This window comes from Camelus ferus, chromosome 9 (assembly GCF_009834535.1).
Source record: "Camelus ferus isolate YT-003-E chromosome 9, BCGSAC_Cfer_1.0, whole genome shotgun sequence".
In the NCBI taxonomy this organism is placed as follows: domain Eukaryota; kingdom Metazoa; phylum Chordata; class Mammalia; order Artiodactyla; family Camelidae; genus Camelus; species Camelus ferus.
The window spans coordinates 37,210,388-37,226,832 of NC_045704.1; the positions used below are offsets into that span (position 1 = coordinate 37,210,388).

At 35.0% G+C, this 16,445-nt stretch overlaps 1 protein-coding gene across 6 annotated transcripts in view; it reads right to left on the reverse strand.

The window, feature by feature from the left end:
* CNOT1 (CCR4-NOT transcription complex subunit 1) overlaps window positions 1-16,445 on the reverse strand; it is a 94,977-nt gene that overhangs the window by 67,263 nt on the left and 11,269 nt on the right. For all 6 annotated transcript variants that reach the window (XM_006193026.2, XM_014566302.2, XM_014566301.2 and 3 more), the window contains exon 2: window positions 689-964. In XM_006193026.2, the coding sequence (XP_006193088.1) occupies window positions 689-790 (102 nt within the window). In that variant the 5' untranslated portion in view covers window positions 791-964. The remainder of the gene's footprint in view (window positions 1-688; window positions 965-16,445) is intronic.

The following is a 16,445-nucleotide window of genomic DNA, read 5'->3' on the forward strand; positions in this document are numbered from 1 at the left end:
ACCCACAATATTCACAATAGCCAAAAAGTGAAACCAAACCTAAATATCTAACTGATGGGTAAACAAAATGTAACATATCCATAAAGAAATGAAGTACTAATGTATGTTCCAACTGGAATGAACCTTGAAAAACAAAGCCTCTTATGGTATGATTCCATTTATATGAAAATGAAATTCATGAAATCTGTATGAAATGTCCAGAAAGGCAAATCCACAGAAGCACAAAGTGGGTTAGTCGTTGGCAGAGGCTGCAGGGAGGGAGAAATGGAGAGTAGATGCTAATGGATTCAGGTGTTTCTTTTTGGGGTGATGAAAACATTCTGGAGTTAGATGGTGATAGCTCAACAGCTTAGTGAATCTACTAGAACCTAACAAATTTTACATTTTAAAAGGGTCAATTTTATAGTTTGTGAAGTGCATCTCAATTTTTTAAAGTAGAAAAGGAAAAAAAACAGGGACAAGACTGAAACAAATCAGATCAGATTTCAAAAGTTTTATAGAAAAATTAAAATCTGTGAATCCTAAAATTTAAAAAAAAGACTGGGATAAGATCTCTTTTATATATTAAGCTGAAATCATATGAAATAAGGGGCAAAAGTTACTTTTTATGCAATACACCCACATAAATTTCCAACTTTCCACTGTATACTCATTCCTTTAATGGCACTTTTCTGATTAGACTACTTACATGCTGTATTTCCTGCTGGCTGGCTCGGTAGTTTTTCTTGGTTAAATTGTCCACCAGGTAGCTGATTTGAGACAAGGCCAGCGAGAGCGAGTCAAGATTCATTGCTGGTTGGGGCGGAAGCAGGCGGCCGAGCCCGGCGCAAAATCACCATTATTCCCCTTTAGTCACCTCAGAGGCAGGTTAATGCTTTCTTTGTAATTAGCCTATATCTGGTGTCTGTACAGTGTCTTCAGTTTTTCTTTACCAGGGGTCTTACTCTTTTCTGAAACATGGCACCTGTTAAAAAAAAAAATCCACATTTTTTTAATTAGTTTATTTTTTATTAGGGTTAAAAATTCCATCTCTCCATCTTAATTCCTGAAATACCACTAAGGATTTTTTTTTAAATTAAGATGTCTCAACCACTACTGATAAAAGATGTCAAATTTTAAAATTAGGTAGGGCCAGTAATAAAAAGAAACTATCACCCCCAACTTCTGCTGCAAAAAACAGATTGAATTTACCAAGACAGTCTATACTATTTGAGACTTTTATTTTATCATTTCAATGACAATTTATCCTATATCCTTTAGAAACCACAGGAACTTAAAATTAGGGTTTGTAGAAATACTCATCTGACAATTTTAGTCCCTCTTCCCACACTATCTATAACTTATTTACAAGATCCCATTTATTCACTTTACTACTTATGTACTGCTTCAGATTCAGATAGTAGTTTGGTCTTAAAGTTGTATATTAGGATGTATGTTTTAGGTATCTGAATGGCTGACTTAAAAGCAAGTAAGGGCCCTAAAACCCAAATTCCTTCCTGTACTGTTGAAACTTTTCACTAGGAGAATTTAGAAAAGGAAGCTCAAAACAGCAATAATAGCTAAAATGACAGGATGCTTATCAGTTTATCCAACCACCTGCTGAGTCAGAGGAACTATTCTGTATCACCAACACAAAAAACACACCAAAAAAAAAAAAAAGTTTTTTTTAAGACTTTACCAAGTACCACTGCTGAAACATCTTTATGCAAGGAGCTGGCTTCTCCACAGCTTTATGTTCTGAAATCTGCTTATAATTTCATTACAATCAGAACTTGCCATGTAAGGTACAGAAAATTCATGAAGATTAAAAGCTCCTTGGTAAGGGCATTTAAACCTTTATCTTTAATAAACAAAGTAGACTACACTGTTTGGTTTTGTTCCTGCAAAGCAAAGGTTCCCATTCTTCCTGTAAAGCAAAGGTTCACATCCTTCTCAAAAAAAGAGTAGGAGAATCTTGGGCATGTGGCCAGATATGTATTTTTTTTAATTCTAAAGTAATAACAAAGTTAAAGGTCAGTTGTGCCTGTATCTATCCATTATATGTAACTCAACTTGCCTGCTATAAATTCTTAGACCAAGTTGTTCCCTTCATATTATGACAGCATTATTTTCTGTATTAGACTAGCAAAAATTCAAGCTTCAAAACACACTGTAATGAGGATACAGGGAAAAAAAGAGGACTTACCAGATTGTTAACATTAACTGGCACAGCCTTTTCTGAAACTCAAAATGGCAGTATTGTAAAAAGTGTTTATTGCACTACCCTTGAACCTGTAATTCTACCATTAAGACTGTATCACGCCACATATATTGCCTCAAGAACTCAAAGGAAATAAAGATTTTCACTGAAGTATTGTTTACCATAGCAAAAAGAAAAAGTGAAGTGAAAAAGAGTAAGTGCGTAAATTACAGTATATCCAAAGAAGGTAGCTGTTAAATAAAGCAAAACTGTGCAGGAAGGATACCCATTAAGACAAAAAAAAAAAAAAATATATATATATATATAAAGAAAATTTTTTGTTGAATAAATAAGAACTTAATAATATATAACTCTGAGTAAGGATGTGAAGTGTGGAAGCTTTCCCTTTCACCCTCTTTAGCTTTTACAGTTGTTTTCCCACAAGTATACATTTTCATCTTTATTTTTTAAACAAAAGTTTACAAAGAAAAGGGGGGAAAAACCCACCGGAATGGTAGGTAGGTTTAGGATAAGTAAATTATTTGAGATTTTGGTAAAATATTAGCCAAAGAAACAAGAGGAAAAACGAATGTATACACATGTGTATCACTGATCATTTTAGAGACCTCTACATCCCATCTAAACCAGGCGGCATATATACCAGTCATTTCCAGGAAAAAGGAAGAAAAAAAAGCCAAGAAACCACTCAACACTCTCCGAAGTTCAAAACAAGAACTCAGATCCAGAAAGTCCTTGACTAAGGTGCCTTCAGAGAACATTATCATCAAAATTGTGTGGCTAAAAGGGTTAAACAGAACTCCTTTATTTAAAATCTAAAATGCTCATTTTTAGTGTCAAATTTACAATATTTTTAATTTTCACAAGTTGTTTCAGCTAAAACTATATTATTCAGAAGTATGTTATTCACACAAACAGTAGTTATTTTACACTATATTACACACATCTATTAATTATTCATAATTATATACAAAAAGGCAACCGATTTCATTGTAGGTGAGAGTTTGCAAGATGTATAAAGTTCCTCCTTGCTCAGAATTTATATTTAAAATGCTGACAATGAGGGACAACAGAATCACTTTACCATGAAATAGATGCTATGATAGCCTATTTTAATTATTTTACCATGGTACAGCACATATCCAGCAAAACAAGTGTTGAATGACTTTCCAATAAAATGAATTCCTTATATTTTGGCACTTCAAGTACATCATCTCTTCTATTACGAGCCCCATGACAAGGGTTACAACTTTTTCACATGAACATCTAAAGACTGCTAAAAATAAAAATACTAGTGTAACACAAATTTCAACAAGCCAATCTTCATTACATGAGCAAATTAAAGCATTAAACTAATGAACCTTACGAGATCTATTAGCAGGGTGACAACGTAATTAACCAAACGAGGATGCTTCTGAAAATAATGGGGGTGCCATTAACAATTTACACCAAGACAACAGATGTAAACCAGAACACGTGATCACGATAACCATCCAGAAGCCTTGGACAAACTGACTGCTTCCTCCAAGATAAACACTTCCATGACTTTGTTTCTAAAATGCCATTTAACCGGTCTCTCCTTAGTCTCCTTTAATGGCTCTTCCTCTTCTGACCTCACAGTACTGGACTTCTCTACATTCACTTACCTGATCTACTTCAGTTTTATGGCTTTAAAAACCATCTATACCAATAACTCTTAGAAATTCTATCTCCAGCCTGAACCTCTCATGATGTCCCAGAATTTAATTTCCTAATGAAATCTCAAACACATGTTTAAAAATGAGTTCCTTATCTTCACTCCCCTTCATGATGTTCCATCAATACACATTTTCCCCATCTCAGCTGATACCAACTCCATCCTTAGGGTTACTCAGGCCAAATTCTTTGGAGACTTCCCACTCCCCAAAATCAACCTGTCAAAAATTATTTTGGCTCTATCTATAAAATACATATAGAATCCAATCATTGCTCACCACAGTTATGATAATCAAGAACCATCATCTCACTTGGATTACTACGTAAACCTCCTAACTAGTCTCCCTGCTTCTGCCCTTGCTCCCTATAGTCTATTCTCAACACAACAGCCAAAAAATACTTCTTAAATATGAAAACTCGGTCATCCTGTGCTTAAAACCCTCCACTGACTCAGAACAGAAGCCTGAGCCCTTATAATGGCCTATGAACAAACACAGCTTAACAGAACCTAGCCACTGGTACTCTTTTGGTTTCCTCTTCCTTTTTCCCCATTGCTCAGTTCCCTTTAGCTACAATGATCTTCTTGCTGCTTCTCCAGCACATTCCCACTTTAGATCCCTCTGCCTGGAATCCTCTTCCTCCAGACATGTTCATCTCAATTCTACAAGTCTACACAAATGTCACTTTCTCAGTGAGGATTACCCTGACCTCAAAATTGTAATCCCCAACTCCCCCTTCTTTTTTCTGTTTCACCAAACATGAATAACATACTTATATTTGTCTGTCTCCTCATATGTAAGTTTCATGAGGGCAGTGATATAAATGTCTATTGTACACTAACTTATTATAAGCACTACAGGGCCCATAGTAGGAAGTCACCATATATCTGAAGAGCTGCAAACTATAGCTTAAGATTTTGTAACCTATATTTTGACTCTACCAAAAAGGCATGAAAATCCACTGAAATTCTCCTAGTCAGATATAAACATCATATGAGAGTAAATAGCAGGTGATTTTTAATTTAGCTGCCTCAGTAGCATATGCTGTCAAGTTGTTAAGATTCTTCTAATAAACCTTGCCAGCCTCATAATGTGTATATAATTTGGGTCACAATGTCTTTATTTATAGCTCATGTGTATTTAAATATGTAAGTGCAAAGCTAAAGAGTAACTATTCAACAGCTATTCACTAAAATGTTTAGATGTTAAATCCTTTCAAGATCACTAAATTTAAGATTCCAAGATATTCTTTAACTGTAAGATACCTGTGGCCCAGGAGCATTCTATTTGAATATGCAGTGCCTAGCACTGGTCTCCATATATACCAGGGACTCAAATTTTAAAATAACTATTAACTTCATATCAAGGGCAAAGTCAGTTCAAAACCAGCTACCACTTCAATAAGCCTCCTTATCTTCATTATTAAAAACACACATAGGCATTCATCCTCCAAAATCTCAGAACATTTAACATGCCACTGGCATTTCAACGGTGGAAATAGTAATAGCAGTCTTGCAACAAAAATGCTCAATCCTTCCAAGCAGTTATTCTACTACTTTTTCCCCTCAGCATTTCTTAATTTAACAATAGTGTACAGTGTAAATCAAAGGTCACTGACATTTGACAGCAATATAAGACAATGGTTAACAATGACAACAAAAAATTTACCAAAAATATGGCTATATAAAAAAAAATGGCTATGTAAAAAGTAAAATACAACTCTGGAAGACAAAGATTGTACAACTGTGTTGGCAGTATTTTTCCTAATATTACGGTATTAGAAACAATCTATATATCCATCAGTGCAAGGATTATGTACATACATGCAAGAAAATCCCACCCAACATGTGAAACAAACATTTAAAATGTAGTTTTGCTATGAACAGCCACTACAAACTGTGGAATGAAAAAAAGCTTATAAAATAATATGTAGAAATCCAACACATAAGTTGAAATAAAATTATTTCATACTTTAACTGGAGAACACTACATAATATTATAAATTGTTTTTGTACATCCAACCTAAGGAATACCAAGCAGCTGTGGTTTATGGTTAATCCACCAAGTGTTAATACCCATGACTCTGAGTGAAAAGCTGCATTACTCTGAATAGCATGATCTCATCCCATAAACACACTTATGTTTACATGTGCAGGAAAAACAGGTCTCAATTAACAGACGTTACAGATAGGCTTTCACTTAAAATTCCATTTTTAAAAAGTCTCAGGAATCTATACACTTCACACATATAAGATATGCACAATATTATTCATTGCAGCAATATTTATCATAGTTAAATAAGGAAAGGCCTGGAGTAGATGACTAGTGAATAAACATTTCAGACAATTTATTTTCTCTTCATTTAAGCTTTAATTTATATATATGCTATTTTGGTTTGTATCTATGCACACATACATATAGTTACTTTTTTTTGCAAAAAATACACAGCAAAGATCAGCCAAAAACTGAGAAAAAACTACCTATACTGGAGTGGGTGAAAAGTGGGTAGAAGGCACAGAAATCAGAACAAAAATTCACCAATTGTATCTTTTATGGTTTTGACTTCTGAACCATGTTTACATGTTTGAAATTTAATTAAACAAGAAAAAACTATTATCAAACACACACACACAAAATAAACCTGAGTGGCAAGTTGATAACATAGAACACAGTGTAAACAAGTACTTAGGTAACTTCTGAACACAGTATCCTGAATATCCTTGTTGTACAGCGGGATATATTTTAAGAACAGATAATTCAAAGAAATTTGACTCAGTAGGCTTACTGTTAGCAGTAATATTTTATTGTAGTTTTCAACCTACTTTTATATATTACTAGATAACAGTAAATATGTTAATAGGAATCCAGATTCAGTGCAGAGAAATATAGTAAACATAAAACTTTTAAAAACCTGAACTATATCTTATTTGAAATGGAAATATCAACAGGAACTCATTAAAAAAATGTCCTCAGTGAGTCTCATAAAACGCCCTAGATTATACAATGAAAACTGCCAAGACTTTTTTGAAAGAAAACAACAGAAAGATGACAGGAACAAATAGAAGGACATCTTGTGTTCAGGAACTGAAAAGAGTTATTACTGTTAAAATGTCCACACTACCCAAAGCCATCTATAGATTCAACACAATCTCTATCAAAATTCCAATGACATTTTTCACAGAAATTTATTTTAAGAAATCCTAAAATTTGTATGGAACCACAAAAACATCCTGAATAGCCAAAGCAATCATGATAAAGAACAAAACCAGGACTACAACTACAACTCAATAACAACGACAAAACAAATCTGATTTTAAAATGGGCAGAGAAACTAAGCATTTTCCCAAAGATATCCAAATAGCTAACAGGTACATGAAAAAGTGCTCAACATCACTAATCCTTGAGAAAATGAAAATCAAAACTAGGATATCACCTCGCACCTATAAGAATGGCTATCAGCAGGAAAATAAGAGGTAAGTGATGGCAAGGATGTATGGAATAAAGGTAATCCCTGTGCACTGTTGGTAAGGTTATAAAATGGTTTAGCTATTATGGAGAACAATGTGGAGGTTCCTCAAAAAATTAAAAATAAAACTACATACAATCCAACAATCCCATTTCTGAATATACAACCAAAGGTAATGAAAACAGGTTATCAAAGAGATATATGCACTCCCCATGTTTATTGCAGTATTATTCACAATAGCCAACATACGGCAACAACCTAAATGCCCATCAATGGATAAATGTATAAAGACGTAGTATATGCAGTGAATCCTTGAATGACACAGGTCTGAACTGCATGGGTCCACTTATCCATGGATTTTTTCTACTAAATATGTACTATAGCACTACACGATTCATGGTTGGATACGGAAATGCACATACCGACACCAACTGTAAAGTTATATTCAGGGACTGATGTCCGTAATCCTCAGTGTTCAAGAGTCAACTGTATATAAATGGAATTCTATTCAGCCATAAGGAGAAAAAAAAACCTGTCATTTGCCACAACATAGTTGGTTCCTGAGGACATTATACTAAGTGAGATAAGTTAGACTATGACTTTCCTTCCATGTGAAATCTTAAAAACAAACAAAAGAACTAACAACAAAACTTACAAAGAACTGATAACTGATTGATGGTTGCCAGAGGTATGTGTATTAAATATATGAAGGTAGTCAAAAGGTACAAACTTACAGTTATAAAGTAAGTAAGTCCTGGGGATGTAATGTACAACACAGTGAATACAGTTAGAATAAGTGTCAAAAGAAAAAAAGGAAAAAACAATTTTTTGTAAGTATGTGTGGTGATAAATGTTAACTAGATTTATCATGATCATTTTGAAATACATACAAATTTCAAATCACTATGTTGTACACCTGAAACTAGTATGTTGATCATTTTTAATAAAAAATGTTCAAAAACTGAACTTAAAAAACAGAATGGAATAGTGGTTACCAGGGCGTAGGAGACTGGGTGTTTAAGAGTACATACTTGGAATTAGTAGGTAAGTCAGTCCTGGAGATCTAATACACAGTGGAGTGATTATAAACAAAACTGTATTATAAACATCAAACCCTAAAATCTTAACTGTTCCCACCACTAGAAGAAATGATAATTATATGATGTTGATAGGCTGTTAGCTAACACTACAATGGCAATCGTATCACAATATAAATATATCAAATCAATGTGTTATGCACCTTAAACTTAGTGTTATGTGTCAATTCTATCTCAACTGAAAAAAAGGAAAGAAATGCCCCAGAAACAATTATACTCCAAAAGCAGTTAAGTCCATCTAACTCCTGGATCTTGGTTTCTAAATACTAAAAACAGCCAAAGTTCCTTGGAGAAATGACTAATTCCAGGATTGTGGAACAAGGAAGACGCAAGGTGAGTTTGGGTCATTCTTTTTTAAAAAAAAAAAAAAAAAGGAAACACTCAAAAATTTCAGGGAGATAACGTCAGAAAGACAGAAGAGCCAATCAAAAGGATTCTTGCTGATTTTGACCAATGTTTCTATAATTTTCCCCAACTATAGCAACATTTAGATAGAAATGGTTGAGGGAGCAAAATAAATAATCTGGTGATTTTACTACTGCCCATCTGCATACTCTAAATTCTTAATTTATCTCGAACATATCATTTTTGAATGCATATTGGTGATCAAATTTACTTTTTGCAGACACAAATTTCTAAGTTCTTCGTATATGTCCAGACGGGGGGAAAAAAATCCTGACAGTTAAACATCCTGACATAAACAGAAGATTAAATTAAAATGTTATCTAACCTGAAATTTCAATAAGCCACTATGGGTAGAAGTTCATTCCAATAGATTATAGGGTAAAAAAATTGACTATGACTATAATACAGCGAATAAGAATCCCTGAATGCATGATTACACTTAAAGGACAAGATGGACCTTTACAGAAGGTGCTGGCTAATGCACTTACAAAGTATAAAAGAATAAAATCACCATTTTGTAACACCCCTGACCCATATAAAAATTCATTTAGGCAAGAATCACCAATGCCTAAAAAAACCTCAGGTGAAAGGCTGTTGGGACATTTGTAAAGTATTAGCCAACCGATTACCTACAAATTGCGAAGGGAAAAAAATGTCCGTTTACAATAAAGATCTGGCTGTCACTACCTTACCCAAATAATCGAGTTACTAATGATGAGAAAATTCAACAAATGTGCCTACTGATGTGTTGCAATATGAAGTGTCACCGTGGAGTACTCTTGCCGAAGATGGCTAACTTAAACCTAACCACACCTCTACACCTATTAATTCACAGCAAATATAGGGTTTAAAGGACCAAGTTTAACTACACATGAGAACCTAATCAGACAAATTCAAGTGCTGGATTATTCTACCAGACCACTGGCCTATGCTCATCAGAAAGCCTGCAGGAAGAGAGAGAAAAAGAAAGTGGGGTCTGTTTTAGATTACAAAATGAAAAAGTGTAATGTGAACTTTAATCAGACCTTGATTTTAAAAAGCTATAAAAGATATTCTTGAGGCATATGGGGAAGTTTTAAAGTTGACTGGATATTAAAAAAGTATTTAATATTCTTAGAAGTAGTATGGCTATGCCAGAAAGTCTTATTTTGTAGGAGATACATACTGAAGATCTGGGATCAAACGGTTCAGTAAAAATATATAAATATAAAGAAAATATATAGAGCAACATTAATTGTTGATTCTAGGAAGAAATTATGGAGTTGTTTGCTGTACCATTCTTCATTTTTCTGTATATATGAAATTTTTCTTAACAAAACTGGGGATGGGGCACGTGTCTATCACCTTTATAATTTAAAGCAGGGATTATAAGCATGTGATGTGATTTCTAGAAATTAACTTTGTACTCAAGTGCATTTTTAATTTTTACCAGTATATGGTAAACTCTACAAAATGAAAGTTTAAGGCAATGTTTTAAATAATCCAAAATTTAAAGCCCTAAGACCAGTAACTTCACATAACACAGGCTAAATGACTTTGAATAAATTACCTGCTCTCTATGTTTCCCCCTCCCTGTTCTGATCTGTAAAATTAGGCCTCAGCTATATCACAGCTTTCCCAAAAGAGTGTATCTTTAAAGAGTAAGAGATACAGCAGAGATAAGGATCTCCTAAGCCCTCAAGGTAACAGTAGGTTATCCATCCATTTATAAGCACAGTGGACAATGCTCTATCACCTCAACAACAGCTTGACAGCTAGCTGAAAAGTAAGCAGCTGCCCATCTTCAGTGGAGCTGCTGGAGAAGTTTATATACCACCTGCCAAGGAACATAACCAGGCAGACCAAGTTGTGACTGGTCCAGAGTGATGATATGATAAAGCTGAATGGCCACATCTTGACAGGAACAACTAAAACCCTTAAATCTCTTCTTTGTTCAAGTGGCATCCAAGACAGCTACTATGCACACAAATTCTCAAAGCTTCATCTTAACTTTTACATTATTATTTTTAATGTTGGGCTCAAAATACATTCACATTTTCTTAAAAGTCAGTAATACATTGTGTCAATAAAAAAGGATGAGCCTTTCCCTTTAAGCATTTCAATTTAAAATTCTGAATGGCTCTAAAAAATGTTTTAAATGTATTACATATTTATTATGCAAATGGAATCTCTGATGACTGTCAATAATTTGGAGTATTAAAAATGTATGTAGCCTTTTTGAGCATAAAGCCGACATAAACCTTATTATAGAAACAAGTTCAAGTTCATTAAATATTGAAAATATTTCTAATTGAAAAATTTTACTATAATCATTTATTTTATCAGAATTATACAAAATGCCAAATGATCCTCTTCCAGTTTGCTCCAGTGTACCATAAACAATCATCTGCTAGAGGTGGCCCGCCTACTAATTCAAACACCTGAGCCTAACTATATACCATGTATATAGTTTAGATGCTATAGAAAACACAAAAGTAAACACTGATCTCAAGGGGCTTAACAGAATACAGAATTTACTATAATGCTATGCAACTAAGGCAACTGTATATAACAACTGGGAGAAGAGAGAATTAAAATGCTGATTTCTAAGCACTACATCAGAACAATCAAAAAAATCTTTGGGGAAAGAGAACAAGATACTGCATTTTAAACTTTGCAGGTGCTTTTTATGCATTTTGAAAACCGCCTAATTTACAAGTAACTCTAGGAGAGCCTTTTTTCTCATTCATTTTCTCCAGTTACAGAAATGTTCTACGACTGCACTGCTCAGTGTGGCAGCTACTAATGACATGTGGCTACTTGAAATGTGGCTAGGGTGACTAAAGAACTGAATTTTTTAGATTTTACTTAATTTCAACTAATTTTAATATAAATTTAAATAGCCACGTGTGTAGTGCTAACATACTGGACAAAGTTGTAAAGTCCTAATGACTCATATAAATCATGGAAAGTATCATTCCAACATCCTGAAGTAATCAACATTAATTTTCCCAGATGTTCCACTTTTCCCCTTGGTTTCCTTAAAATCGAGCACTCACTAATTGGGACTTCAAGACCAACTAAGCACCAACTGAAAAACAAAATACTTATCCTGATATTTAATACTTATCCAGGAGGCAGGGGTTCTAGATTTTTAGTGCACAGTTCCAAGTCATTCATCCAAAATGTTGGTTCACTTATTAAAATTTTAGTAATAATTACTGTGTACATAATAGGATAGCCTATTCAAGTATAATCACAACAAATACTTAAATAGAATTGTTCTAAGCATTCTGCATACAGTTGACCCTTGAACAACAAAGGTTTGCATTGAGAGGGTCTACTTACATGTGGATTTTTTTTCAGTAAATACGTACTACAGTACTATACCCAAAGTTGGCTGAATCCATGGATAGAAGAGCTGACCATAAAGTTACCCACTAATTTTTGACTTCGAAGGGGTTGGTGCTCCAACTCTCACATTGTTCAAGGGTCAACTATATTAGTTTTTTCAAACCTGATAATTCTTTGAGGAAGATATCCCAACTTTAAAGAGGAATTGTTTAACTTGCAGCTACCAACTAGTAGAATTATGAAGACATGATAATAGGGCAGTAGATATGATTTAAAAAACAAACATGTATTATAGCTTCAAAATCAGTATTTTAAGAGTCTAACTGTTTTAATACCATTTCCTGATATAAATATCTCCAATCTTACAGAAAGCGATGAATAAGCTTTAGGCCCCTAAACCCCTATCTCTACACTGTATCTTTTAGTTCATTCCTTTTTCATCCAGGAAATGACCAACTTTTAAAAAACATGTCAGCTGAAAACTGCCTAACTATCCATCAAAAGGGGACTGGTTAAGTAAATCATAAAATGGAATATAACGTAATCACTAAAAAATGGAGTTAGATTGGAAATATCTATTAGGGGTTAAAAGCAAGTTACATGTATACATGTATGTCCTTATATGCAGGGTATCTAGAAGGATATAAACAGTAACTGTACCTGAAAAATTAGATGAAAGAGCTGAGAAGGGAACCAAACTTTTCTTCCCATTGATAGAAAAATAATTTTCAAAAACAGTATTAAGTCAAGAAAGTTTTGCACATTCTAAGATTCTCTATACAAAATCCCAATCTATGGAGGTCTGAACCTCACTCACTGTGCAGAAGAGTTAATTTAACATAGAAGGCCTGACACTGTTATCCTTAGGAAGGCTTGCAAAGTTGGCCCTTGTCTGATTCAGAACTTGGATCTTGAAAGAATTCCCACTCCCAGAACTAGTAAGAGTGGCTCACTGTGCCTAAACAGCACCCCAAAATGCGGTTTATGTTGAACATCTGAGTTCCTTTTGGGAACCTAGAATTGTGCTATGTGGTAGGGAGAGGGTGCCTACATAACCAACCTAGGCATTGAGTCTCTAATGAGCTTCCCTGCCGGGCAGCATTTCATACACATGTTGTTACTACTGCTGGAGGAATTAAGTGTGTCCTGTGTGACTCCACTAGGAAAGACATTAGGGAAGGGTCATGTTTGGGAGAAGAGCCTAGTTTCCTCTGAACTTCATCCCATATGCATTTTCCCTTTCCTGATTTTGCTTTGTATCCTTTTACTGTAATAAATCACAGCCCTGAGTACAACTATATGCCAAGTCCTGTGAGTCCACCTAGTGAATTACTGAACCTAGGGGTGGTAGCCTTGGGGACCCCACCTCCTACACACTCATTCTGCTAGCAGCTAAGAGGAAATGCCTTCTGAAGGTAATTGGGACTCAATTTGTGGGTCTCTCCTCTAGTATGTACAGAATCTATTTCAGAGTTTTGTATTAGAAAAAAAAAAAAAGCTCTCTAAAGGCTCTTCCAGCTCTGAAATAGTACGATTCTTAGAAATGTAGAAATAAACACAATGCAATAGGCAAACAAGGGAAAATAAAATATTTGTATTTTATTGTAGAGATAATCCTGAAAGCTATTTGGATTGGCTTGGGTATGTTTTAGGGAACAAGGGAGTGGCAGTGTGGTTAGATGCTTACCAAAGCTGTTTCCTCTTCTGGGCTAAATAGTTAAGACTGTATTTTTCAGCCTCTCTTGAACAGGTATGGCCAACAGGCTAAGTTCTAGGCAATGAAATGTAGGGCAAAAATGATACCAGCCACTTCCAGACCTAGTCCATAAAACCTCCTACTCATGATCCTCTGGTTCTTTCACCAACTGCCAGCTGAATGAATAGAACTCCCAAAAGACCTAGAGTAGGGTGGTGCCACAAGATGGAAGGAGCCTGGTTCTTGAATTACTGCACAGAAGGCAACCTAATGAACACTCTCAATGAGTTACCTGAGGAAAGCTGTCTGCATATAATCGTCTACTCTGCTAAGCCACTGACATCCTGGGGTTGTTTGTCAGAATGCTAGCCTGCTTTGCCTACTGACAGAGGACACGGTCAGGTGAAAATTTTTAGAAGTTAATCCTGACAACGTGAAAAACAGAAAGAAAAGAGTAGGTCACAGAGAAATTAAGAATATCAATGGGAAAAAGAACTGAATGTACTGAAGAGGGAACTGCAAGGACTCTAAAACCGTGAAGAATAAGGAAAGAAGTAAAGGAAAAGGATTCAAATACTCAAATACTCACACTTCCAGACTATGCACCTGGGTTCCACTTACTCCTGACATGAAACGCCTGAGGAAGAGAAAAGTGTGAAGGGCAAGAAAGATAATGAGGAATGTCTGGAGTGAGGAATACAGATGAAATCCACTGGGCAGCTGGATTTACAGTCTGGAGCACAGCAAGTGTGGGTTGCAAATAACTGATCTCATTCATCAACATATAGATGATAGCATGGCAGAACTACAGAAATGAGAATAAGAGAATGCCTATAGAGAGTCCTAAGGAAGCTTAGCACTTAAGAGTAGGTAAAAAAGAACTCAAAAACTAAATACAGAACTATCATATAATCTAGCAATTCCACTCTTTATTTGTAACAGCCAAGATACAGAATCAACCTAAATGTCCATCAACAGAGGAATGGATAAAGATGTAGTGTGTAGATGTATTCATAAAAAATGGACTATTACTCAGCCATTAAAAAAATTAAATTCTGCCATCCGCAAAAATGTGAATGGGTGTTATGCTTAGCAAAGTCAGACAGCAACAAATACTGTATGTTATCACTTATATGTGGAATCTAAAAAGAAACAAATGAATATGACAAAACAGAAACAGACTTATGGATACAGAGAACAAACTAGTAGTTAAAGGGAGAGAGGGACGGGAGGAGGGGCAGGATAGGAGCAGAGGATTAAGAGGTACAAATTACTATGTATAAAAGAAGCTACAAGGATATGTTGTACAGCACAAGGAATATAGCCAATATTTTATATAACTTTAAATGGAATATAATATATAAAAATACTGAGTCATTATGTTGTACATCTGAAACTAATGTAATATTGTAAATCAACTACGCTTCAATAAAGAAAAAAAGAGGAACTCAAAAAGGGAAATGAATTGTGGACAGAGAGGTGGAAGAAACTTAAGAGTGATTAATGCCAGAAACCAAGGAGAGTCCTCTACTTAATGGCAATAAGTGAAACCTAGGAACAGAGGATAACCCTAAGAGAGCTCCACAGAAGAAACTTTGTCCACTGTTGTAGGCAGCCTCTAAAATAACCCCAATGATGCCTGCCTAATACTTACACCCTTATTTAATCTGCTCCCTTTTAGTATGGGCTGGACATTAAGTGTGGTTTCAAAAGAGAACAGAAAGTCATTTCCAGGATTAAGTTACAAAAAGACTGACTTCTGTTTTGTTTACTTCTCTCAGAGCCTGGGCTCTAGAGAAGCAAGCTGTCATGTGGTGAGTAACTCTATGGAGAGGGCAAGGTGGCAAGGAACCGATGTCTCCCAACCAACAGCCAGCAAGGATTTGAGACCTGCCAACTGCCACATGAGTAAGCTTGTAAGATCTCACTACCCTTTAGCTGTGAGATGATTATAGCCTGTGGATACCTGCAATGCAACTTTGTGAGAGACAACAAGTCAGAAGCATCTAGCCAAGTTGTGCCTGTGAAATAACAAAGAGCAAGAAAGTTTTAAACAGTTAAATTTTGGGGTAATTTGTTATGCAACAAGTGATAATACAACCATAACAGACTATGAAAACCTTGGCAGGGAGGGAGAGATGTTATGTATTTGGCAGCATAAAAAAAATTATTATAAATTATCAGAATTACTGACTAGGAGATCACTAATGACCTTCAAGAGAAGGAAGTGCGCGCAAGCTCTCTCTAACAGAATATTAATCAGCCATTAAAAAGAATGAAATCTTGCCATTTGCAGCAACATGTATATACCTTGAGGATATTAAGTGAAGTAAGTCACAGAAAAAACATACTATGACTCCACATATATGTAGAATCTAAAAAACAAACAAACAGGAGGGTGCGTACAGTTCAGTGGTAGTGTGCTTAGCATGCACAAGGTCCTGGGTTCTATTCCCAGTACCTCCATTAAAAAATAATAAAACTTAAACAGTAAAAAGTAATAAAGCCAAAATGAACAAACAAAACAAAAACAGACTTATAATACAGTGAACAAACT